Genomic DNA, 23,408 nt, shown 5'->3' with positions numbered 1-23,408 from the left:
GGAACAGGTCGGGTTTTACTGGTATGGTCTGCAGTTCATTCACTTCTGGTTTCATTCAGTCTGGCACAGCCTCAGTGGCTGTGGGAGAAGAATGCAGCTCATGTCTAGTGATGATCTGATTGGTTCCATTATTCATCTCCAGCTGCTCGTTCACTTTGCAAAGTCTTTAAGGAGATTCTTGTAACTTTGCTCAATAATATTTTAGAGAGCTACAGGAAATACTGTTCAAACAGGAGAAAGGCCTATTTTAATGTTGAGGGTGATCAAGCACTAGAGAGGCTGCCCAGAGCCATGGCTGAGTTTCTGTGCCTGGAGATGCTCAGGCTGCCTAGACAGGATCCTTGGCAACCTGCTTTGGCTGAGCCTGCTCCAGGCAGGAGCACAGGGCAGGTGATGTCCAGTCCTCCCTCACAGCCCCAGCTGTTCTGTGATTCTCTGTTAGTCCAGAGCTTTTCAGACTGCTTTGAGTTAGGAATTGCTTCTCATCAAACATGTTTGCATCTCTCCTGGTACATAGCAAAACTCTTGGAATGGGTCTTTACAAGCCTTGAGTCTGAGTTGCTTTTCAGTTCCATAGGATTTGTGAGCTCTCTCGGTTCAGGGCTTATTTATTTCCAGGGTGTTGCTGCCCTCAGCTTTGACTGGCTTTGTGTGTAGATTCAATAGGAACAGTTTGGTTGTTGTGCAGTGAACTGGTGCACATACACACTGTCTTAGTTGTTTGCTAAAGTCTAACCTGGTTCTTTTTTGTTAATACAGAAAAGCAGAGATGGAGGATTTCATCTGGAAGATGAAGATTTTTTTTTGTGAAGAGGGTGATAAGGTGCGGTGCTTCTATTTTAATGTTACAGAACAGTGGACATTTTCCCCATGAACTTTCTGCTTGCAGTGCAGATTCTGCTGGTGTCTTTTACGGCTTAGTGTTGAACCAGAATGTGTGAGGCTGGCACAAACTCCCAGTTAGACCACAAGGAGTAGATTTGTTTCTGTTACCTTGCTCCTTGTGGGATCCCTGAAGCAAGAGCCTGGGCAGAGGTGCAGGATTAGACATGTGAGCACTCTTAAAGTCAGCCAGAGGATCACAGGCTTGTCAAGGGTTATTCCAGCTGCAAGATCACTTCAGTGATTTACATTCCTCCTTACCTTTCTTCCATTTTTAATCTATTCCTCCCAACAAACATTTTTCAAAATCTTTTTGGTTCCATGATCTTCTCTGTTTTGGGCATTTTGTTACCATGATGCCTCAGTATGTTAAAAACCCCAAATGAAATTGACCACATGGATGTGTATTTGGTGTTTTTTTGACAGTATTCTTTAATGTTCAGGAAGAACTTAGAGAAGGTGGGAATCTGTACACTTCAGCCACCATGTCTGAAATTGGCAATAAAAGGATGGCTGGAGAGCCTGGCCCTTCTGCACTTTCGGAAAAGAAGGCAGGGACTGAAAATTTGGGCACCATTTTTGGGCACTGTGGAGACCATTAAACTTGGTGGTGTTTCTTCAACAGTATGTCTTCCTTGCATACCTCTACTCCACCTTTTGGTTTTTTTTCATCTGGAGGCAGAAATGTCTCTGGGGTCATGGTGAGCCCTTCTGTGACCTGGCCTGTGTGCCGTGTGCCTGTGCCCAGGAGGAGCTGGACATGCGGATGCTGCAGACGAAGAATCGGAAGCTGGCAGAGATGCTTGACCAGCACCAGGCAATGGAAGATGAGCTGTGGGAGCACATGGAGAAGCTGGAGTGTCAGCAGACCACTGATGATGCCTCTCTAGTGATCATCAACTGCTACTGGAATCAGGTTGGGAACAGCTTTTGTTGCTTCATATACAGTTTTCTTGTCTCCCCTGTACCGCTGCACTCCTAGTGTTCACATCCGTTCTTTACCTTGTCTTGCCTTGCCTGTCCCATCATTCAGGTTGATGAAAATATCCGCATCATCCTTAAATGCTTCGACCTGGACAAAGGTCTTGGAGACCTTTTGTCTGAAAGAAAAGGACTGGTGGTGCCAGAACCTGATCCAGACTCTGACAGTAATCAGGAGTGTAAAGATGAGAGGGAATGAGGTGAGGCATCTATCTGGGGACAATGGGAAAGGTGGATTTCAGCTGTGGACAATGCTGATTTCCACTTCTAAACGCTGACAGACTTTTTTTTTTGTGGCTGTAAAGAGCAGTGATATGCTACCTTCTAGAACACACTTTTTTTCACCTCTTTATGTTCTCAGGGGATGATTGAAGCTGTCATTCTCCATCCTGGCTACTCTAATCAGCAATACCAGTGAGGAGATAAAATCTTAGCTGCAGGAGCGTGTGGAGTCCTCCCAAAGTGCTGTTGCCCAGATTGTGACAATGTATGACAAGCTGCAGGAGAAGGTGGATGTGCTATCTCACAAGCTGAATAGTGGAGGTATGACAAAGGTGGCAGGTATTCAAAAATGCTTATCTGTCCCCACCTTAGACCTGATCCTGTGTTGTAGACATTAAAGTCTAGTCCTTCTCATGTGCATTTATTTTCTAAAATGAATTTGTTTGCCTTTCCAAACTCTTGTTATCAAAACCTCTTCCAAAGGACAATGTGCTGGAAGTGCATCGTATCTACCTCTGTATTTGAGTGCTGAGGGCTCTGCTCAGCGTGTTGGGCTAAGAAGCAGCTTGTTTCTGCCAGTACTCTGTTCATGTGCCTGAGAAATCAGAGAGCACAGCTGAACCTCCTCAGCCACCTGTTCTCAGCCACCACATAAAAGGTTTCGTGCTTACAGGTAAAGAAGTGAAATCAGCATTGTGGTCTGATGGTGGACTCCTTCTCCTTTGCAGCTTAGAAGGTGTAGCAATAACAAGCTGCTCAGTTTCCACTGAGTCCTGAGCAAAATTGTACCCATCTAATGGTGGGGTGTGCTTAGTGTTGCTGTCAGTTTTGAACACAGCAGAGTTCTGCAGAGAAAGCCAAATGACCATCTTCTAAAAATTAATGTAGCAGATTCACTTTAGACTCAGATGACTTGCAAAAACGTCATTAGCTTAAGGTTAGATTTTTAATCTTTTGAAAGAAACCTTGGGTGAAATATCAGCTCATGCTTCTGTGTGCTCTGACCAAGTCTGGTATTGGTGCAGGAGAGTCTTGCTGTCCTTGACCGGCAGTCATAAACTGTAGTAGCTTTGACTGGTGCCATGTGAGCCTGTTCTCAGGTGCTCTAGTTTCACCCGTTACCCTGGTGCTGTGGTTGTCACATGGTGTCATGGTGTGTTGGCCTCGTGTGTCACCCTGGGCCACCTGTTGCAGCAGGTTTATGCATGAATTTGGGCAGCATTTGTGTGTCCCTGGTTCCAAGGACATGCTCTGGGCTGTTGGCACAGACACAGCTGAAGTGATCTCTGGTGTGAGGGGATGGTCCCCAGGTCAGAAATGGGCAGCACTGTTAAACTGCAGAGTATTGAAATATGAATCCCAATATAACCAGTTAGATGGTGCCTGGGCCAGTTCTGACCCTCGCTGCTGGGCCAAAGGCAGCACTGTGGTGTTTTACCCCAGAGATACCTTGGCTGAGAGTGCAGCGGGGCACAGGCGCAAGTCCAGGCTACCTCAGGAGAGAGAGCTTCTGGCGATGGTGAAGAGATGAAGGAGAGGATTCTGCTGGAGGGTTATATCCAGATGTTTATTCCATGGGTACAGAGGTCTGAGCCGGGGCAATTCCTCCAACAGAATGGAGGCCGCATGGTCTCATTAACCTTTTAAGCTCAGGGCAGGGGAAGGGGAGGGGACAGGTGAACCACCAACCAGGTGAAGGGGCAGGGTCTCAAGGGACTAGGGACACCTATACGGGCCAATGTCCCCCAGGCCTGAGGGACCAATCACACGACGCCTTGCTGGTATGTTAGCCTGATTGACAGGGCACACTCAGCGAGGGGCGAGGGGGCAGGGAGAGAGGGATAGGCACACCTGGGAAGGGACCGGAAGTTTAAAACAGGACATTGCAACACACCGCAACAGCAGAGCCTTTTGCTTATGGAGTGCAGGTCAAAGCTACCTGTGGATGGAGATCAGGCCCTCAGGAAGCACCCGTGGCAAAGGTACATTAAACTGAACTTAGATCCAGAAATCTCCTTTTCTGTTTTCTTATTTCTCTCTATGCTGTTCAGGAATTAAAATCAGTGTTCATTGATTTCTGTTAATTTCCTTTTCTTTGTGCATCTTTCAGATATTTCACTGATGGAAGAAGCAGTAGTGGAGCTGAATACCTACCTGTCACATGACAATGGATGGCTGCAGGACCTGGTTGCTGTTCTTCAGCAGAAGCATAGAGTCATGTCTCAGGAGGTATAAAAAGGAGAGAGAAAGGAATCTGCTTTGAGGACCTGTTTAGCGTAATTTATGGTTCCCATAGATTGGAAAGCAGCTCATTTCCTTGGAGAAGCACAGGAGGAGCATGGTTTGAAAGTTGTGAAAAAGGGTTGTGGAGATCTGTACATAAATTTTCTGTATAAATCAGATGGATTTGCTTGTTACATGACTAAAGGAAAGGATATAAGCAAGTCAGTGAACTGAATGGATTTAACTTGTAAAGAAAAGGAGAGCAAAGAAATTGGGGGCATGTGATGCTGAGTTGGCTGTGTAGACACCTGGAACAGTCGAGGTGACATCCCTGTCATTCTCAGTTCCTTGGTTTATCTGTGTTTTTTGACAGGGTAATAATATCAATTACAAGATGTTCCCAGTTGTTAAAGGATTCACATTAGTAGCAGCATTTGTTTGAGAGATTTCAATTCATTTAAAGTTTGTGTTTATGGTGGTCTTGCTCAGCATTAGACCTCTGAGCACTTAGATGCTCTGTTGAGTAGATAGACATAGGGATTGAAAAAATTAAAATCAAAAAAAGCCTTTGAATCAGCTGAGGTGGCTGCCTCTGTATTCTGCCAGATATTACCAGCTTCCTGCTCTTTCTCTGTTTTCAAGTTTTGTCTTATTTTTGTTGCTGTCTTGGGATTTGGCCAGTATTAAATTCAGGACAGTTCATGGAATAGTCTGTCAGCACAGCAAAGATGAAAAGCACGTGATGAATAAGAGAAAAATGACTCCTGAGCAGTGTCAGGAAAAGTTGGCCCAAAGCAATGTGCTGGCTGAAGCACTCCTTTGTTGCAGTTCTCCAAGCTGCAGGAGAGGGTGGAGAACTGCAACCAAAGGAGTGCTTTGGTTGAGAATCAGCAGAATTCCCGGATGTTGAGAATCAGCAGAATCCCGGGTGTCTGTCCTGGAGACCATGATTGATGACCTTCAGTGGGACATTGACAAGATCCACAAGAGAGAGCAGAGGCTCAGCCGCCACCTGGCAACGTCCTGGAACGAGTATGCGCTGGCCAGGAGACCTAGGAAGTGGGGAGGGTGTTGGATGGTGTCCTGGATTGCCAAGCAAATTGTATTCTATTTGCCATCTCTATGGCAGTTGTTTTCTGTTAAGTGGGTAGTTTTCCTTATCTCTTCCACAAGCACTTCTTTCCCTGGGGAGGCATCTGCTGATAACAGGCTACTGAATGTCACTGCATGACTGATAAGAACTGTAGCATCCCAGTGTGAGATGCGCCACCCAGAGGGAAGAGCCAGGCATTCCTACCTGAGATATAATCTGGAGATTCTGGAACACCAGCACAGCTTCTCCACTGGATTTTCCCAGAGGAACAGCTGCCTCTTCCACTGGATCTTCAGAGGAAGACTACACTCTTTTCCACAGGATCACTGCTCCAGCAGAACCACACCTGACAATCCAGGAGGACTGCAGCCACAATTCCAATTGTGGACTACTACCAGCACCCTGATGTGTCAGGTTATGTTCTGACTCTGTCAGTGTTGTTTTAGTTTACTTCATTGTTCATTTTATTTTTTTATTTTCTTCCCTAGTAAAGAACTATTATTCCTGCTCCCATATTTTTTGCCTGAGAGCCCCTTAATTTAAAATTTATGGCAATTTGGAGGGAGGGGGTTTACATTTTCCATTTCAGGGGAGGCTCCTGCCTTCCTTAGCAGACACATGTCTTTCGAAACCAAGACAGATGGGTGTGTGACATTCTCTCTGGGACTTTGCTGGGAGAGCTGAGAACCTGCAGTGTTCTTTCTTGTCAGTATTTCTGCTGCATCACTCTTGTCAGTATTTCACTGGGTCTTGAAGGAATCCCTTACATGTTTTGCGGGTAAATTCCAAAGGCTACAAGGTGTATGGAGCAGCTGGGAGTACCTCTATGGGGGAATAATCACAATTCATGGCCTCAAGGTGAGAAGGCCAGGGGCTTGGCTGTGGGCAAGGGGAAGAATACAGTCACGAAGAGCAAGGGCCACAATTTGAACAGAATTTGATACTTATTTTAGATAATTTTTAGATCATGTGGCACAAAGCTGCGTGACTCTGGGCAAGCCATTTTGTCTGTGTATGGCAAAATGACTGAAGAAGCACCTGGTGGAATTAGACTCTGTCTCACTTGGTCAAGTTACCTGACTGCTCATTCTGTAACTACTGTTGCTGCATGAACAGATAGTTCATTAGCACTCTCGGGAGACATATTAACAGTAGTATTTGCAAGGAGTTTATCCCAACAGTTTGAGGTGATGAATGCAGAGCTGGAAGAGAGAGCTGGGAATCACCTTAATGAATTGGAGGAACTATATCAGGGCCTCGAGGAAGTAACAAGACAAAATGAAAAGCTCAAGGTGAGACATCTGTACCTGTGTGAGGACGAAGGTGTTCTGTGGGATGGGCTGCCCTCAGCTTTGCGGTGCTGTGTGTGCAGAAAACCTCAAAAACCTCATTGCAATGTCTGTTCTGAGCCTGCTCTTTAGCTGTGGTACGCTTTGCTCCGGGTACAATTGAGCTGGTCTGTGGCTCCACTTGCAGCTCAGTGCGTTGGTGACACCGCGTGGCCACGGTTGGAAATTGTAATGGTTTCCTGCCTGTGTCCCGTTCTGATCTTTGAGTCCATTTTAACCATATCTGGTTAAAACTGTTTTCACCTCTGGTGATCCCTCCTCCACCTTCCCCATGCCCTGTGCAAGTGGAAACCAGAGAACAGAAACAATAAGGGAATTTGTGTGGGGAGAGAGGCTCTTGAAAGAGTCAAAGAATTTCTGTCTTTCCCACTCTGTGGGAAAGGAAACATAGGAAACAGCCTGTGAGTTTGTGATTTAAAGGTAGTAGCACAAGAAGCTGTGGTTCTGTGATAGATGAGTATATGGTGGGGAGAATAATCCAGATTTCATCTTAGTGCCAATTATAGGAAATGCCTGTCTTAATAACCTAAATCTGATGCTGGGAGCTGTCTTGAGGCACCTCTGAATTCTGTTTATCCATATGAGTCTGTTTAGAGATAAGTGGTCTTTAGTTTATAACTTTTTTTTTCCCTTCTAATTACTTTTAAGCTGAATGCATGTATATTTGTGTCTGTTTCTCTGCTGCTAGTCACAATCATTTGCTAACTGTCTTTATAAGGAGGATTCAGATTCTGTACTTTTTTTTTACATTTACTTTCAGTCATTATGTCTTACTGGTAGAAGACTATCATAATGCCTACTTGCATGTGCACTTTCTCTATTCTCTCACTTTTCTATGTGTCCATCTTTGTTGATGAGGTGATTATTGTTTATGGCAAGTCCAAGGCTGTCAATGAGCAAGAAGGTATGGAGTTGTGCTGTGCCTAAAAATGACCACCACCTCCCCCACACTGCCCTTTAGGGCTACAGTGCACTAGAACATCTGGGTTGATTCTTTGTTACTGTTAAAATACTTGTTCTGGCAGGTCTCTTCATCTCAAAAACCAAAGCTCTTCACCTTATTGGGAGACCATGGTTGGGTGTAAAACTGGCATGACTTCTTTTCAGACAAAAGTGTTGCTTTGTTATGTGGCAGAATGATAACAGTCTTATTTTGTTCTTTGTCATTGTCATTTAGCTTGTTCTCCATCTCCATGAAAGTCCTCAAGAAGGTTGGCAGAAGTTTGGTTTGTTGCAGAGGTGTTTCTGTTTCTGCAGGCCCCATTAATCGAGAGATGCGTCACCTCATCAGCAGCCTCCAGAATCACAACCACAGTGAAGGGAGAGGTGCTGAGATACAATTGCAAACTGAGAGAGGCCCAGTCTGACCTGAGCAAGGTAACACAGGAGGAAATGCCAGAAAAGAGGGGAAAGGCTTATGAGAAGGGGGAATGCTGTCACCCTTGCCAGGAATACCAACCTTTCTGATACGCTGTGCAGGATGCAGTGAAATTTTCTGTGGAGCTCCGCACTCTGCTGCTTCCTTTGACCAAATGAATGCTCTTCCTTTGTAGCTGTGTAGCGCTCCATGAAAAGGGGGCGTGGAAGCATGGATCTGGGAAGACAAGGGAGAAGGGGATGAGGAAGACTCCTGGCTAAGAACTTTAATATTTGTTTTCTTGGTCATCTCTCCTGCTGTTCCACACCAGATCCGCTCTCGCAGTGGCAGTGCTCTCCTCCAGTCCCAGTGCAGCACTTAAGACACAAAGGAGGAACCTGCAGAGATCAAGCAGGAGCCTGATGATCCTTCTGCCCAAGTGACTGTTCCCAGGGCTGCTTCTGGAGATCTTAATGAGATGAAGGCCAGGCGAGATGAAGAGGAATGGGAGCAGGAGAGACACGAAAGGGAGAGGGAACAAGAGAAGGAAAACGAGGAGAAAGAGAGAAACGAGAAAAAAGAGAAAGAGAAGGAAAAGGAGTGCGAGCAGGAAAAGCAGAAGCAGAAGGAATGAAAGAAGGAGAGAGAGTCCAAAGAGAAGGAGAAAGGGAAGCATGAAGATAGAAGAAAGAAGGAGCCTGAAGTGATCAAGCAGCCGAAGGCTGAGCTCAAGTAAGAGTTGCTGTTTCTCCCTTTCCTGTGTGAGCAGTGCCCAGTCCTGGGGTGTTCACACGTTCTTTCTTTTACGGGATCAGCATCACTGGAATTTGGAACCAAGAGAGTTTCTTGACACTCTCTGTGTCTGATTATGATGTGGTCAGTGCAGTAGCCTAAAGCATGAATTACCAAAGAAGATACTTCATGGTGTGGGTCAAGTAATGTTGATTTGTTGCTGTCATAACAGTAGCATAGAAGTTCACAGCAGCAGGTTATTAATAGAGGACACAGCTGTGTTCCCACTCCTTAATGGTTCCCAAGGCAGAGGTGAATAGTTTGTAGCTTATTGTTAGGGTACCTTTCTCCAGCCCTCTTCTTGCATTTCAACCTATGTGCCTGAATATGTTTTATTTCCAGCCTGTATTCAGCTGCTGTTTTATGTTACCAGGATAAGATGACCCCAGGATGACTCCATATCCATGTGGGAGATGAGAGAATATTGCCAGGCTGTGGTGCTGGCTGTGTAACAGTGGCTTTGCTGCTGTGTTCTCACTGTGGTCTGTTTCCCTTTCTCCAGGAAGGCTCAGGAGAGTCAGAAGGAGATGAAACTCTTGCTAGATATATACTGCTCTGTCCCCAAAGAGCAAAGAAACAAAGTGCAGCTGATGGCAGCTGAGAAGGCAAAAGCTGAGGTATTCCTAATTTCTCTTCCTCTTTTCTTTTTAATGTGTTACTTAAACTTCTTTTCAGATACTCTGCAGCAGAACTGTGTTGTTTCTCTCCTCAGAACTGAGGATTGTTTGTCTTCTCGGCTTGGTCATTTAGAGATTGGAATGGTCTGGACATAAACGGGGACTAGTTGCTAGTGCAGGCACACACACACACACCAATCTCTAGGTTCATAAGCACAGACCTATTTGCAGATTCCTTCAGTTCCAGCATGTCCCTCTCTTTGGGACCCCTGTGGTTCCAAGCCCCTCTTGCCTTGTTCACAAGCAGGTCTCACCTATAGGCAGCACTTCCTCTGTGCAGCACACACATGGGGTAAAGAGTTAGATTACATGGCAATACTTAGTAAAAGATACAAGAATCTAGGACAGGACAGGCTGTGATGACTGTGGGCAAGGCTGAGCCAGACAACTGCGTACTGACTGCCCATATTTCCCATGAGACTGGCTCCTTTTATACCCTTCTCTGTCTAACCCAAATTTGTTCATCCTTGGTCTCCATTTCCCTGCACATTGCTTCTGGATTTGAGCAGCTCTCGATTGCCACAGCTGTTCCAGTTCAGGAGCCATTCCCGCTTTACAGTGTCATCAGTTACAAAGTCCCAGCTGATCTTCCTGGAGGTGGTTCCTGTTATTGTATTTGGATTCTTGTTATTGTAGAACAGAACTGCTCTACCTTGTCAAAGCTGAAGTGGCCAAAATGAGTTTAAGGAGCTTGGCAGCCTGTTAGTTGGAAGTGTCAAGCTGTCCACATGTAGAATTTTTGCCCTGGTGTATCTGACAGCTGTTCAGCTGCTGGGAATTGGGTGTTAATTTCTGCCCAGCTCTGGGAATGACTGTGTCAAACCTGATTCTGCCAGACAACTGACAGGTGACCATCCTTTCTTTGTACCTTCAAATTCAGAGTCTCTGCTGTGGTGCAGACTTGTAGGGTGCATTTTTCTGGTTGTTGGGATAATATCCCAGGGAGGCTGGGACTAGAGGATCTTTAAGGTCCCTTCCAATCCAGGGGATGAAACTATGGGTGGCATGACTTAGCCGGCTGCGCATGTTCTCTTTGGTCCCTGAAGAAGCTGACAGGGAATGTGCTGCTCCTTCTCTTGGTCTCCTGTTTTTGTGCAGGAAGATATTTCTGGGTTGTGCAGGAAGCTGGAGACCACAAAGAAGCCTGACATGGTTCCCAGCTGTGATGAGATCCTGATAGAGGAAATCAAGGATTGCAAGGTGAGTATCTGTGTCCCTCAGCTTCCTTTTTTACCTCAGTCAGAAGGTGTGCAGGCACACTTCCAGTATCTGACATCTCTCATCTGTACTCTGGCACTGGAGAAACCACATTGTCCTTCTGAGGAATGGAAGGACCTTCATGTTGAGACATCTCTGAGCACAGAGGCTGGGCTGCAGCGCCCCTCAAGGCTGTGTGTCTGCGTGTGTGTGTGTGTCTGCGTGTGTGTGTTTGTGTCTGCGTGTGTGTGTGTCTGTGTGTGTGTGGGGGGTCTGTGTGTGTGTGTGGGGGTCTCTGTGGGTGTGCCTGTGTGTGTGTGTGTCTGCGTGTGTGCTGTATGTCTGCATATGTCTGTGTGTGTGCGCTGTGTGTCTGTCTGCATGTGTCTGTGTGTCTGTCTGTGTGTCTGTGCCTGAGTGTGTCTCTGTGTGTCTGTGTGTGTGTCTGTCTGTGTCTATGTGTCTGTCTGTCTCTCTGTGTGTCTGTCTATGTCTGTGTGTGTGTTGCAGGCCTGCCTGACGTGCCCATGCTGCAGCACACACAAGAAGGATGCGCTGCTCACCAAGTGCTTCCATGTTTTCTGCTTGGAGTACGTGCGGCCGTGCTACGGCCCCCGGCAGCGCAAGTGCCCCAAGTGCAGCGCGGCCTTCAGGGCCAGCGACTCCCACAGGATCGGCCGAGGCCTCCCTCCCTCCCTCCCTCCCTCCATCCCAGCTTCTGCTGCCTGGGCTGCAGTGTCTCCTGGGAGCGCCCTTCAGGGTCTGGAAAGAAACACACTCTGGATCTTGCTTCCTTTCTTGGCCCTGTCCCTTTGGTCTTGCCCTCGGTTTTTGTGTGTTCTTTGTGCCTGAGAGGAAACTTCCCGTCACTTGCTTCCACACTGCCAAGGTGGGAATGTGCTGCTGCCTTGGTGGGATGGAAGCTGAGCTGCAGCAGAGATCTGTGAGAGCTTCATTTGAGGGCTCTGCTAATTAAATCCCATCAAGGAATGGCACTGCTCCTGGGAGGGAAGAGTTTCCCAATTACCAGGCCCAATAGAGGCCAAGGAAATTAATCTGTGCACTCAGTGGAACAACTCTGTAGGTACCTGTGATCTTCCTGAGCCAGGGCAAGAACCCCAGAGGGCTGGTGCACCAGGAAACCCTAGCCCCAAACAAACACATCGAAATATCCAGAAGAGGAGAAAGGAGAGATCATGGAGATCCTTAGAAATAGCATTCCACTGATGAGTCCTGATTGATGTGCTCACCTTCCCCTAGGCTGAGGCATTGCTGTCATTGTCTTTCTCAGAAAAGAGCTTTCAGCGTCCCTTTGCTGCAACTTAACCACAAAGATTAACCTTGTTATGCACAAATTCTTATTAAAGCTGTTGTTTGGTTTATTTTCCTGGTACTCCTACCTCTGGTACTGTCTGTTCTCCCATCCTTCCTTTGTCCAGTTCTTGGAAACATTTCTCACAAGCTTTAAACTGCAGTAGAGATGTGATTTCTTCCTTCCTCTCCTTTCAAAATATGCTCAGCTGGAACAACTTTTGTCCCTCTGGCTGTATCCCCAGTGGCTTATTCCTGACACAACAGGAGGACCAGGATGCTGCATTATTTCTGCAGTCATTTTGTCGTGGCTGCTGGGAATTTTGGCACAGATGTCGTGTGGCTTAGAGTGTCAGTGCTCCCTGTACTTGGAGGCTGCATTTGAAGTCTGCTCCTAAACTCAAAATGGGAAGTTGTTGATTTGTGACATTTCTTCCTAGGGTGTAGTGTTTTCCCTGTAAGCCTAATTTGCATGGAAGGTGCACCTGTCAGAGGTTTGTCTCATGGGTGTCCCTTCCCTGAAGCAGGGAATCTCCTGCCTTCCTCCATCCCCTCCCTGCAGGAAATACCAGATAAATAAGTGAAAGGAGTTCATCACAGGCTCTTACACTATTCATTATCTTACTGAAAACATTCAAAATGTATGAGTAAAGCTTGTAAATGATGAGGGATCCTGAAAAGTGAAAAGGAACACGGCATCCTGTCTTTCCGAGGGGAACCTGGGCTGCTGGGAGTTCCTGCTATGGTATAAGAGCTGTTAGAAGCAATGAGAGTAGAACCCACTCCCCTTTCCCTGGAAGTTGCTCATGGGATTACAGGTTCTGGCAGCAAGTTGGCTAAAGAATGGGGTGGTAATGCTGCTGGTAGATTTTGGGGTACAAACACTTCTTCAACCAGGACCTGGCTCATGAGCAAACTGTCTGCATCTTCAAACAGCTTTGCTACAGCAGCAAGAGTTCCTTTTACAGCTGAGAATAGCACCCTGAACTGAACAGCCCCAGTAGAGCTGCAAAGCCCCTCTGTCCATCCCCAGTGTCTCTTGTATCACCTTCCTACTGAAATGAGCTTTGTGTGCACTCTGCCCAGGTTGGCATCCCTCTGCTCCTGGCAGGAAATGGATACTTCAAACAATCTGCATTAGTTTCACAGAGGAGTTTTGGAAACTCCTGTCCTCCCTTAGCAAGAAAAATGTGTTGGTTTTGTTCTAAAGTAATAGCTTATTTCAAGCTAATTTCTGAAATAACTGAGTTTTTCTCTGCTTTTAATTAAACCATTTCCATACATTCTGAGAAACAGAATATGTGGAAATAATTAAAATTTTCAAGGATGAGTAAGTATTGGGGTAAAAAAGAAGCTCCTCAGACAACCACCAGAAATAACACTTGCTTAACAGTAGTTATTAGGTGGTTAACGTTTTTCCATTTATATTTTTGCTTTTAAATGAAGTCAGATTTGTTGAAGGATTTGGTGTTTAGAGCTTCGAAGCAAAACATTTTTGTTTAAGATATGATTAACATTTTCAGTTTTTTTTTTTTTTTTTTTTTTTTTTTTTTTTTTTTTTAATCTGTTTCTGGGCTCATGTGTGTAGAGATAAGGACATAAAAGCCTTGATAAAAATACTTAGAAAATTGGACTGAAATACTTCTTTCCTAGTGTTTAATGAAAAGAACAATATTCATCTCTTCAAAAACCAGTGATGTTGGAGATTGTGAGGTACCAGGTGCTACACAACAAAAAAGCTCTTTCTAGAAATCTGATTATCTTAAGGGGAGAGGGAGGGGAAGGGAAGGCAACAAAAGTAATCTGAGTGGGTAAGGATCCATCAAGTTTGTCAGGAATGTGGGGACATCCCAGATCTATTAGACCTACCGAGGTGCAGACCTGTGGATCCCACTTCTCTGTTTTATGTCCTTATTTCTCTTCCCCATGTTACTGCATTGGAAGGAGCAGACACACAAAAGCAGAGAACAAGCCCTGAGCAGGGAACAGACAATCACCTCCTGAGGCTAATTAGTCTGGGTCTCACTGTGATCAGCTTTTAGTGCTGTTGCAGAAGTTTTCATGTACCAGGGCTCTTCAAAGGTTAGAGATGCAGATAGGTAGAATAATGCCTTCCTCAATCTGCCTGCAGTCTTTGAACTCCACCTAACAAGAACACCCCGGGCAACCCCTGCAGGTGACTGGAGATAGAGGGAGAGTTAAAATTACTTTGGTGATTTATCTGGGAGACCACAGTTAAGAGACAATGTTATCAACTCTTTTTCTCTGTAATATGGGATGTGCTGGGAAGTGGAAGTGATTTTTAGAAATTGGTAGAAACCCTATTTAAAAAACACAGTCAGTTGGGTTGATGCAGTGTTTATTCAGATGCTGAACAGCTTACCCTTCCTTTCCCTCATCACCCAGAAGGGAGAGAGCTCCATTCAGTACATTGCCTCTGAAACCGCAATTCTCATTCTTCATTCACAGAGTGGTTTTGGTGACTCCTTTTGGTTTTTACTGGACCTTGGTATTTGAATAAATCATGGTCCAGAGCCCCTTTAGTCACCTCATCTGTGAGAAAGGACCTTATTGTCATCTTAAGACAGAGAATATTAAGGGAGTAGTTTCACACTGGCAAGTATTTCACTTTTTGAGGTAAATACTGATTTACAGTACTGCCCCCTCTCCCTTCTCATCCTTGTCCTGTGCCACTGTGAATCAATCCATCCCTTCACCTGTCAGTGCAGTGTTTGCACAGCTTCTCCCGGGGAGGGAGTGGAAGCCCAGCCTAGGCTCACAGGCAGACAGAAGTGGTGGTTTGGTTTTTGCCAAGTTATTTTAAGCTGGGTGAGTTCCCTCACCACAGCCTCAGAGCTGCCACACCTCCATTTGTGTGACAGAGCTGAGGGAATGGTGTGTGGTGGGTTTGCCACCAGGAATTTGTCTTGTGAGCCTGTGCCAGGAGGGAAGGGACTGCCAACACAGAACAGCACCTGCCATAAAGAGGCATCCGTGAGGAGCCTTCACATGAACAGAGACTAGACCCACACAGAAACAACAAAAATGTACCAACAAAGGGACATACTGCCAATGAACAGTTTAAACCTTTTTTTGGTTTCTTTTTCTTTTTTTTTCCCCTTAATTAATGCACAGAAAGGGCTAAAAAAGTGAAACCTCACGGTACTGTCAGGTGGAGAAACAAGGAACTCTCATTGGGATGCTCCTTGTCTCTCCAGTCCCTTGGGAATGGCTGGTGTTTTCCAGGAGAATAAGAAACTTGCTGTGAAAGGAGAACTCAGGAGGGTGGCAGTGGCTGTGGGCTGCTGCAATTCTGCTCTCCTGAAGAGCTTATTGCCTGGTTTATTTTTGCACCCCTTTCTGGCATTACAAAAGTGTGTTACAAATTTTACAGAGGAAGGCGAGAAAGGAAGAAAAGGGGAAGGGCACAGATAAGTTGGCCTAGGGCTCTGCAGTTCTGTTTGTCCGTGCATACTCTTCCAGCTCTGATTTCCTGTCCATGGCAAGCTGCAACTCCTGCTTGATGATTTCAATCTGCTTCTCCAGCTCTGTCAGCTCTTGCAGCACCGAGGTCCTCGCAGTGTTGAGGGACTCTGCTTTCCCGTTGGTGGTTAAGGAAGGCGGGGTCTCTCTCCTCCCCTGTGGCAGGGGGATGTCCTGGTGCTGATGGATTGTCACTTCGTTTTGCCCCTCATCAGTGCAGATGTATTTTTTTCGGTGGCAGTTGCCCAGGTTGGCTGTGTTCCACACTGCATGCTGGCTGTTCCCCACATGGGCCCTGAACAGAGAGAAGAGAGTTAACACCACATCAGGGCCTGCTCTTGTCTTTGTGCAGACCTCCACTGTCGGCCATCCTACTGGAAAAATATAAGGCTGCTGTTGCATGTTACATAGAAATATTATTCCTTTATCCCTGAAATTATGTTTTCTTGCAAAGCACAAATCATGAATTTAAATGACCAAATTTTTGTGATTTAACCATAGCAGAGGCTAGAACAGAACCCTGAATGTAATCTTTCCCAAAACTTTTTTCAGTTATGAAATTACTCAGCTGCAGCTCAGGAAAATCTGAGTCCTTCAAAGCCTCTGAAAGCTTCTGTGGTTGCAATGTGCAAGTTTATTACAGTGTTAGTCCTTTGTGTGTTACTAGTCAGTTCTGACTTGGGCATTTGCTCTCATGGAGAAGGAAAGAGACTCCCCAGAGCTGCTGTGGAGAGGTGAAGGGAGAAGCTTTGTCCTTTAGTCTTGAAGTCTTGTTGGGGAGCTGCTTGTGCTCTGGGGGATGATGTTTAAACCAATGATGTTTATCCAAGCCTTGCCGGTTCGTTCCTGAGCTTCCTGACACACCACAGAGACTTAAAGGCTGTCAAATTGGAGCACAAATTTCAGTCTGGGAACTTTTTGAAATGCTTCAATTTTTTTTCCTGCAGAAATACTTCCGTAATATTTTGATTCTAGAGAACTTTTTCCTAGTTTTTGGGGAATTCCTTTTGGTGCCCTCCCAGATCAGGCCAATTCCCAGGGCTCCTTCCCAAAGTGAGGTGTAGCCCATGGCCTCCACTCTCCAGCTGGAACAGAAGGAAGCACAGAGCTTGCTGTTGTGGGAGAGGAGCTTCTCTTTCCTGCCTGCTTTTCCTTTGGGACAGGTTGGTGTGTGCTCATTTGATAAAGGCAGGTTTAAACTCTGAAGCAGTTGTGTTTCAAACTGCTCCCTTGTCAAGCTCTTCTGTGGGTATCCTTGGACAAAAGGCCTCTTGGTGTGAGCTCTATGTGGCAGGTTAAGGAAGGAGGTTGATATTTCAGGGTTGTGACTGCTGAAAGCAGTTGGTTTAAAGGGATGGATACTTTTCTCATCTGACTGCAGTAAAGGAACTTGGAAAGTGAAAATTTTGTTCAAGGAGGTGGTGACTGGGGGTGTTTTCCAAGAGATGGGCTGGCACAGAGAAGAGACTGGAGGGGAGGTGTCAGGCAGGAGCAGCAGCCCCTGCCTGGATCATGCTCCAGAGAGCTCAGGGAATCCCAGCAGGGATGTGTATGTAGAGTTGCTTATTTTTGTGCAGATCAGCTATATTCTCATATTTCAGAATAAAAGATGGGAAGACTCCAAGACCGGGCAGTTGATTTTAACAAATGCCAGTCCACAGTTAGCACTCCAGTTTCACCAAGTCAATAAAACCATTTAAAATTTGGTACTGATGCTGAGCAGCTTTTGTAGTTTTGGTGACCTTAAGAAACCCAACAGATTTTCCTTCAGGAGGATACCTGCAGTAGCATGATGCCAATTTTTTCCACCTCTTTTCTTTGGTGCTTTTAAGAGTTCTTCAGGGCCCAGCAGGAATGAAAGCACGTGTGATAATGTCAGTGATTTGAGAGCTCTGTGTTGTGCTGATGGCTCAGGTTTTAGCTTTCATATTTCAGATTTTATTCTGCTTTATTGTGTAGTGTTGAGCCTCATATTAGGGGATTGTAAGCTCTCTTCACAGAATAGGTAGACAAAACAATTCTTTCTCTAGCTGGGGACCAAAGACAGCCAATCCAGATCTCCCACCCTGAGCATGAACACTGCTGGACTGAAGAGAGAAAACAAGAAGGATGTGACTTCATGGGCTAAAGCTGTAATTGGACAATTAGCTCCAATATGCTAACGGACCAAAGCTTATAAAAGTATGAGACCCCATGACCTGTCGTCCATTTTTCTGGCCATTTTGGGTTGTGCTGCCCAAGGTGGATCTATTTGAGGCCTCTTAATAAATACCTACTTTATTCCTTAGCTCTGTCTAGTCTCTGATCTAGGTCAGCTTTCACAAGGCATCAGTGTGTTGCCTTGATGAGTGTTCATGACAATCTGGACATCCCACTCGTGGCTCTAAATTCATCCCAGTTCTGTGCAAACAGCAGCCCTGAGATGCTGAGAAGAGCAAGCACAGTGGGTGGGTGTACATGCACACACCTGAGGGATGACTGCTGTGTGGGCAGAAGGTTTTGGACTGCTGTACATCTTCACTCTCCTAAGTTGGAAGATTATTTGCATGGATCTTTTTCTAAGCCATTGCCTGGGGGGCTTATGCACCATCTCCTCCTGTTCCACCAAACAAGGAGGGTGCAGCAGAAGGAAACATTTTGCAGCACTCATGGTCTCTCCTGCTGCTCACAGATCAAAAGCCAGGAGTGGCTGCGTGAAAGCAGGTTCCATACATGGTGTTCTTTGATAAGATGAAGGAATGAACAAAGGAGATCAATTGCAGGCATTTTTAGACATTTGTGTGTATAAAGGCAGGTTAGGAGCTTAGAGATGCTTACTCATTTATATTTGCTGCCTTTAGCAGAGGATTATTAAAGAAACACCACATACATTGACATCTGTAGGTTTCAGTCAGGCCAAACATCCAGTAACATTCTGAAAGACCTTTTGTATTCTATACTCTGTGCCTGAACTTCTCTGTAGAAAAGCAGTGCTGCTGTCTGTGTCCTTACAAAGTGCACCAGTAGAGTTGAGTTGCTGAGCACATGCACAGTTCCATGCAATGCCTTGTGTTCCTGGAAGCTGTACATCCCATTGTCTCCTCTGCAGAAGACACAAGCTATGAAAACAAGGCCAAGCTGTTACCTACGTTTTTCTCCAACAACACTTGTTGGATGCAATAATTTTCAAAGGACTGCATTTGCCTCTCCTCAGCTTTCTTATTTAAAGAAGAGAGCTGAAGGAGTTTCAGGCATGTGAGTGCCTGATCTCTTTTTGCCTCTAAAGGCTCTGCCTCTCAGAGCCCCGGTTACCTGCCAGTGCTTTGGCGTGGAAGTCATTCATTCCCTAAACTCAACTGCAAAGCCTCTCTTTGCAGTGGGAGTTTTTTTATTAGCTGCATTTAAAATCATGAAAGAACAAGATTTCTAGATTTAATACTAGAAAAAATAATTAATTTCTGCCTTCTTCATTTGTTACTTCTATCTTGTTTCCTTTTTTTTACTGCTATTACCTTTGGGGCAAAACTGTATATCCAAACAGAAGGCATTTAATTTCAAAGTAATTTTTATAGTTTGTGTTGTAAGGCATGGATAGCTTCCTACCTCTTTTCTACTCGTTTTTTCTTAGGCTGATGTTTTTCCTCAATAAATGAACTGTTTAGAGCACGATGTAGTCTCTAGAGGAAAAAGAGGAACATAAATTAGTAGAAGTAAGATTAAAAATGGCTCCACAAATAGGTAAACAATTTGGGCTTTGTATGATGGACCTGAGCATAAATTATTTAGCACATTGAAGGATAGAAGCAATTGTCTGTGCTTTGTCATTACAACAGATTTATTTTCCTGTTCTTTCCCAAAGAAAGGCAAGCTGAAAAGTTGATTAATAGTCTGGGAACAATCCTTGGTGTTAAATTAGTTTTAAAAGATTTCTTCCTCTGTGCTGCTTTAAAGCAATGGAAGTTCTTCCCTTTTCTGCCTTTTGTTGTAAAGTAACTTCTTCCTTTAGAGCCAACACCCAGAGCAATTCTGTCCCATTAGTTTCTCTTGAATAATGAGGGAGGTTACCCAGCATTTCCTGCATGCCTCGCAGGTTTGGGAACCTGTAACAGTGAGGTGGAATGTTCTGGTTTGCCAGTTCAGGATAACAACACTTTTGCTTCCATCATCCAAAAGAGCTGAGCTATGAGGCTGCAAGCGCAAATGGAGGGGTCCTTCCATAAGCTTTGCAACGGAATATTTAAATAATATTTAAATTTCCTCTGTGTTTCCCATTCCATCCTTAGGTCAGCCTCTTCAAACTCCAGAAGCTGCTGACACCATTCAAATTCCAACTGTCAGTGCTCTTACAGCATTTCATAACTAATTCTTGTCCAGGCTTTCTTGGTCAGCCACACAACTTCTACAGGGTCCCTTCAGAACACCTGAAGAACATACCTGACTGGTATGGAGCCAGTACTTCATCTTGGATTTTTTCTTGATTCGTGGCAGGACCAGTCTGTACACGATGTGCTCCCCAATGGTGGTGAGAATGGACAAACCAAAGCCAACGCACAACATCACGAAGAGCCCTGAGAAATGCTTTATCCCCATCTGCAGTGTCTGTGAATAAAATCAAAAGGAAAAGTTAAGGCAGGAGGTTGTTAGTGTGCTGGAGTAGATGCTTTGTTTTCTCATGTGGAAATGTGCTATACAGAGTGGTGAAATAATGCAGAATAGTATGGATAGAGTTTACAGCAAAGCCTTTCTGTGCTACTTGGTGTTCAGCCAGAGCAAAGGCTCTGTCATGGGAAGAGAATCAGCCAAACACCAGGGAAACTGAGAAATTCCCCTAATGAGGTGGAGTGTTAAATGTACAAGAATATGGTGTTTGCAGTGTCTTTGCATTTGTAAAAGAAAGTACTGCTTGATAGAATGTAGTCAATGAGCTGTAAAGCAAGTCCTTCATCAGCAGTGAGCTACTGCTCTATAAGTGTTCATATTTTCAGGGAATTGATTGTGAACTTTCCATTTTTGTGCTTTGCCCTTGATGGAGGGTCATGGAGAAAATGTGAAGCAAGTGGCACAAACATGGCACCTCTCCACTCCCTACATTAACAGGACTGAAACTGTGTTAGGAACTCTGACTACAGCTATGGAAAACAGGAACACATACACCTTTTTCTGCCAATCCACCCTTTTCATGTAGGATAGAAAGCCTTTAATTAATTTGTCTTATTGGCAGTAATGATGTTTGAACACCAAGAAACTGTGTAGAGCAGAAATCTGTACCACAGATACCTGTACTGCAATGTGTGGGTGAGGTATGCATGTCGTACCTCTGTTCTCAGGCCTCCATAACTAAGTTTATAAATAACTAAAATCCCTTGCAAAAAATTACTGCTCACAGATTATTATGGAAATATTTCCAGGAACACAAAGTCCAGTTGTGTCTTTCTATTAAACAATGTTACTCACCAAGTAAATGAATGAAAAAAAAAGAGGAGCAGAGTTTGGGAAGGGTTGTGTGTCATCTGTGATGCTGCTACCCTAGACCTTGTGTTGTGTTCCTTGTGTTCATTTGCTCCATGGGTGGGAGTGGGGATTGTGCTTTATTATGAGTATTTCCATAAGTTGGAAAAAGAAACTGGAATTAGTGAGAAGATGCATCACAGAATATTTGTGAAGTCTTGTTCTAAGGTCATTTTAAGCCACAGAGTTCATAACTGATGAGTCCACTGAAGCTGAGGGCTCAGAAGTCCCTCTGTGTACTTTGATTGGGTGACTGTGAGCTGTATTTCTCTCTTCTGGTTTGCATTTGCATTTTGATTTCTGCTCTTTAGAACACAATGGTATGAGATAGCATATCGCGAGTTTTTTACAAGAACAGAGCTTCTGCAATCTAGCAGAGTGAGAACTTTCCCATACTGGCACTGGCAATGGATTCTTGTTTTGGGGATCCTCTGCCAAAATCAGCCTCCTTGTCCCGAAGCACACTGAGCAGAACTTTCAAGATGAGAATTTTTGTACTAGTGAATAAACACTTCTAGGGTGTTGAAGGGTCTAATGGAGGTGTAAAAGCAATTTCTAAAGAACCTGGAAACCATAAGAAAGACATAGCAAAATGGCTCTGGGGTAGAAGTGTGTCAAAATTTTGGCACAAGGGTTTTTTTGTTATGGAAACTGAATCAATTCAACCTCAAGGCAAAACTTGCCTCTCCACATCACAATTTCTTATGATCTGCTGTATCACAGTTTGTCCTTTCAGCTGGGGGCATAGGAGGGTGACACAGAGATTACAGGTGGTAATGCTTTACACTGCTCAAGCACCAAAGTATTTGACTGTAGTTCTGGCAGTGAAGCCCAACTTTTAGCCCAGGTAGAATAAAATAAGAATGAGGTCCCACGTCTGACCTTTTTCTCAGAAGTCTCAGAGTTAAGGCCTCAGTATGGCTCACCTTTGAATTTGACACATCTCTAAGTATCTGTAAGAAGCAAAAAACCTGCTATCCCAAATAGCGGAACATGCTGGTTAAAGCTGCTTTTGCCAGTTCTCCAGGAAGCTCTAATGCAAATCACTCCCTTCCCAGAAAGGGTGTTCAAATGCAAGTATGCAACAACTTAGAGATGCAGAGCTAACAGTAAACATGAGAACAAACAGAACAATAATGAACAGGTTATGTGTTTGCTCAGTCATCTGATGAATACACTTATCTACCAGTGCTCCCAGGCTCCAGCTGTTGGATGTCACAGAGAGTAACAGCCTGTGGGTGGTTCTTGCCATGGGAACTGGGTTTAATGTAATATCATAAAACCCTAGCCATTCAAAATAATAATAAAAAGCCCTATTGCAGTGGGGGTTCCTGAATGCCTGGGGTCAGTGTTTGATGCCACTCCAGCACTGCTACAGAAAGCACACTTGGCTAGCTCCTTACGTGAAAAATAACTCCCTCATCTTCAGCAAAGCCTCTCTGATTTATGCTGATGAGGGTCTGGCTCCCTGTCCTGTCAGCTCTGCAGAATTGTTTTCTACCTTCCCTGGAAGCAGGTGAAAGAAATTCCAGCACTGTCATCCCAGATGAGTTTTTCACCTGTAATGGATGGCTTTTGAAATTGTCCCAAACAAGACATCTTTTCCTAGCAAAGGAAGTGCCAAAACAAAGCATCAATAATATTTCATCTAGCAATGAAGAAGGTAATACATTGGAAGAGCTGCATGATAAAGGCTGCAGAGTAAAAGGAAATTTTTGAGACTAAATTAAGGGGGAAAACAAGGTAGGGTAGAAATAATTAATGCAGTGTGGAGTGATTATACATAGCAGTATCAGCATATTCACAAACCATTGTAAATTGGCTATTTATCAGCTATCTGTAATTAGAGACACGTTAAATAGTAAAGGAAACCATCTAATAGAAGCAGCTCTCATTTTCAACCTCTAATAGAGGCTTCTCTCATTAGAGGAGCAAGCTCAAATACTTATTTTGTTGCTCTTTTATGTATTTTTAGGAGCATACATAGAATATACATGGAAAGAGCAGGAAAAAAACCCGGTTTCTCTGCATTACTGCATTCCTCTCTGCTCAAGGGTTAGGGGCTAGGGAAGTGAGTATGTGGGTTGGGGGTGGCAACAGAAAACAAACTGGTGGATTTCTATACTGCAATGTATTATTTTTATTTCCTTTTATTGTATTTTATTTTTTCCTAAGGAATAAAAGCCCACCATGTGGTGTATTCTGTCTTAAGCCAGGATAAAAATGCAGTCCTTGCTCCAAGTTTGTAATCATAAATCCAGGAGGTAGCTTCCTGCATTTTAGGAGAATGAACTCAGTTATGGTCATGTAATTCTTCTGGAGCAATAGGCAGTGCAGTCAATCCTGCGATAATT

At 44.6% G+C, this 23,408-nt stretch overlaps 1 protein-coding gene and 1 pseudogene across 1 annotated transcript in view; one reads left to right on the top strand and one right to left on the bottom strand.

The window, feature by feature from the left end:
• The first annotated feature begins 1,367 nt into the window (after positions 1–1,367).
• LOC135460102 (E3 ubiquitin-protein ligase BRE1A-like) lies at positions 1,368–12,038 on the top strand (annotated as a pseudogene).
• A 2,357-nt stretch (positions 12,039–14,395) lies between these two features.
• Positions 14,396–23,408, bottom strand: part of GRIN3A (glutamate ionotropic receptor NMDA type subunit 3A) — a 67,638-nt gene continuing 58,625 nt past the window's right edge. The window contains exons 7-9 of the mRNA XM_064736279.1: positions 19,981–20,145; positions 19,150–19,223; positions 14,396–15,862 (exon numbers count right to left, since the gene is read on the bottom strand). Of these exons, the coding sequence (XP_064592349.1) occupies positions 15,526–15,862; positions 19,150–19,223; positions 19,981–20,145 (576 nt within the window). The 3' untranslated portion in view covers positions 14,396–15,525. The remainder of the gene's footprint in view (positions 15,863–19,149; positions 19,224–19,980; positions 20,146–23,408) is intronic.

This window comes from Zonotrichia leucophrys, chromosome Z (assembly GCF_028769735.1).
Source record: "Zonotrichia leucophrys gambelii isolate GWCS_2022_RI chromosome Z, RI_Zleu_2.0, whole genome shotgun sequence".
Lineage (NCBI taxonomy): Eukaryota > Metazoa > Chordata > Aves > Passeriformes > Passerellidae > Zonotrichia > Zonotrichia leucophrys.
This window is presented reverse-complemented; position numbering and strand designations above follow the sequence as displayed.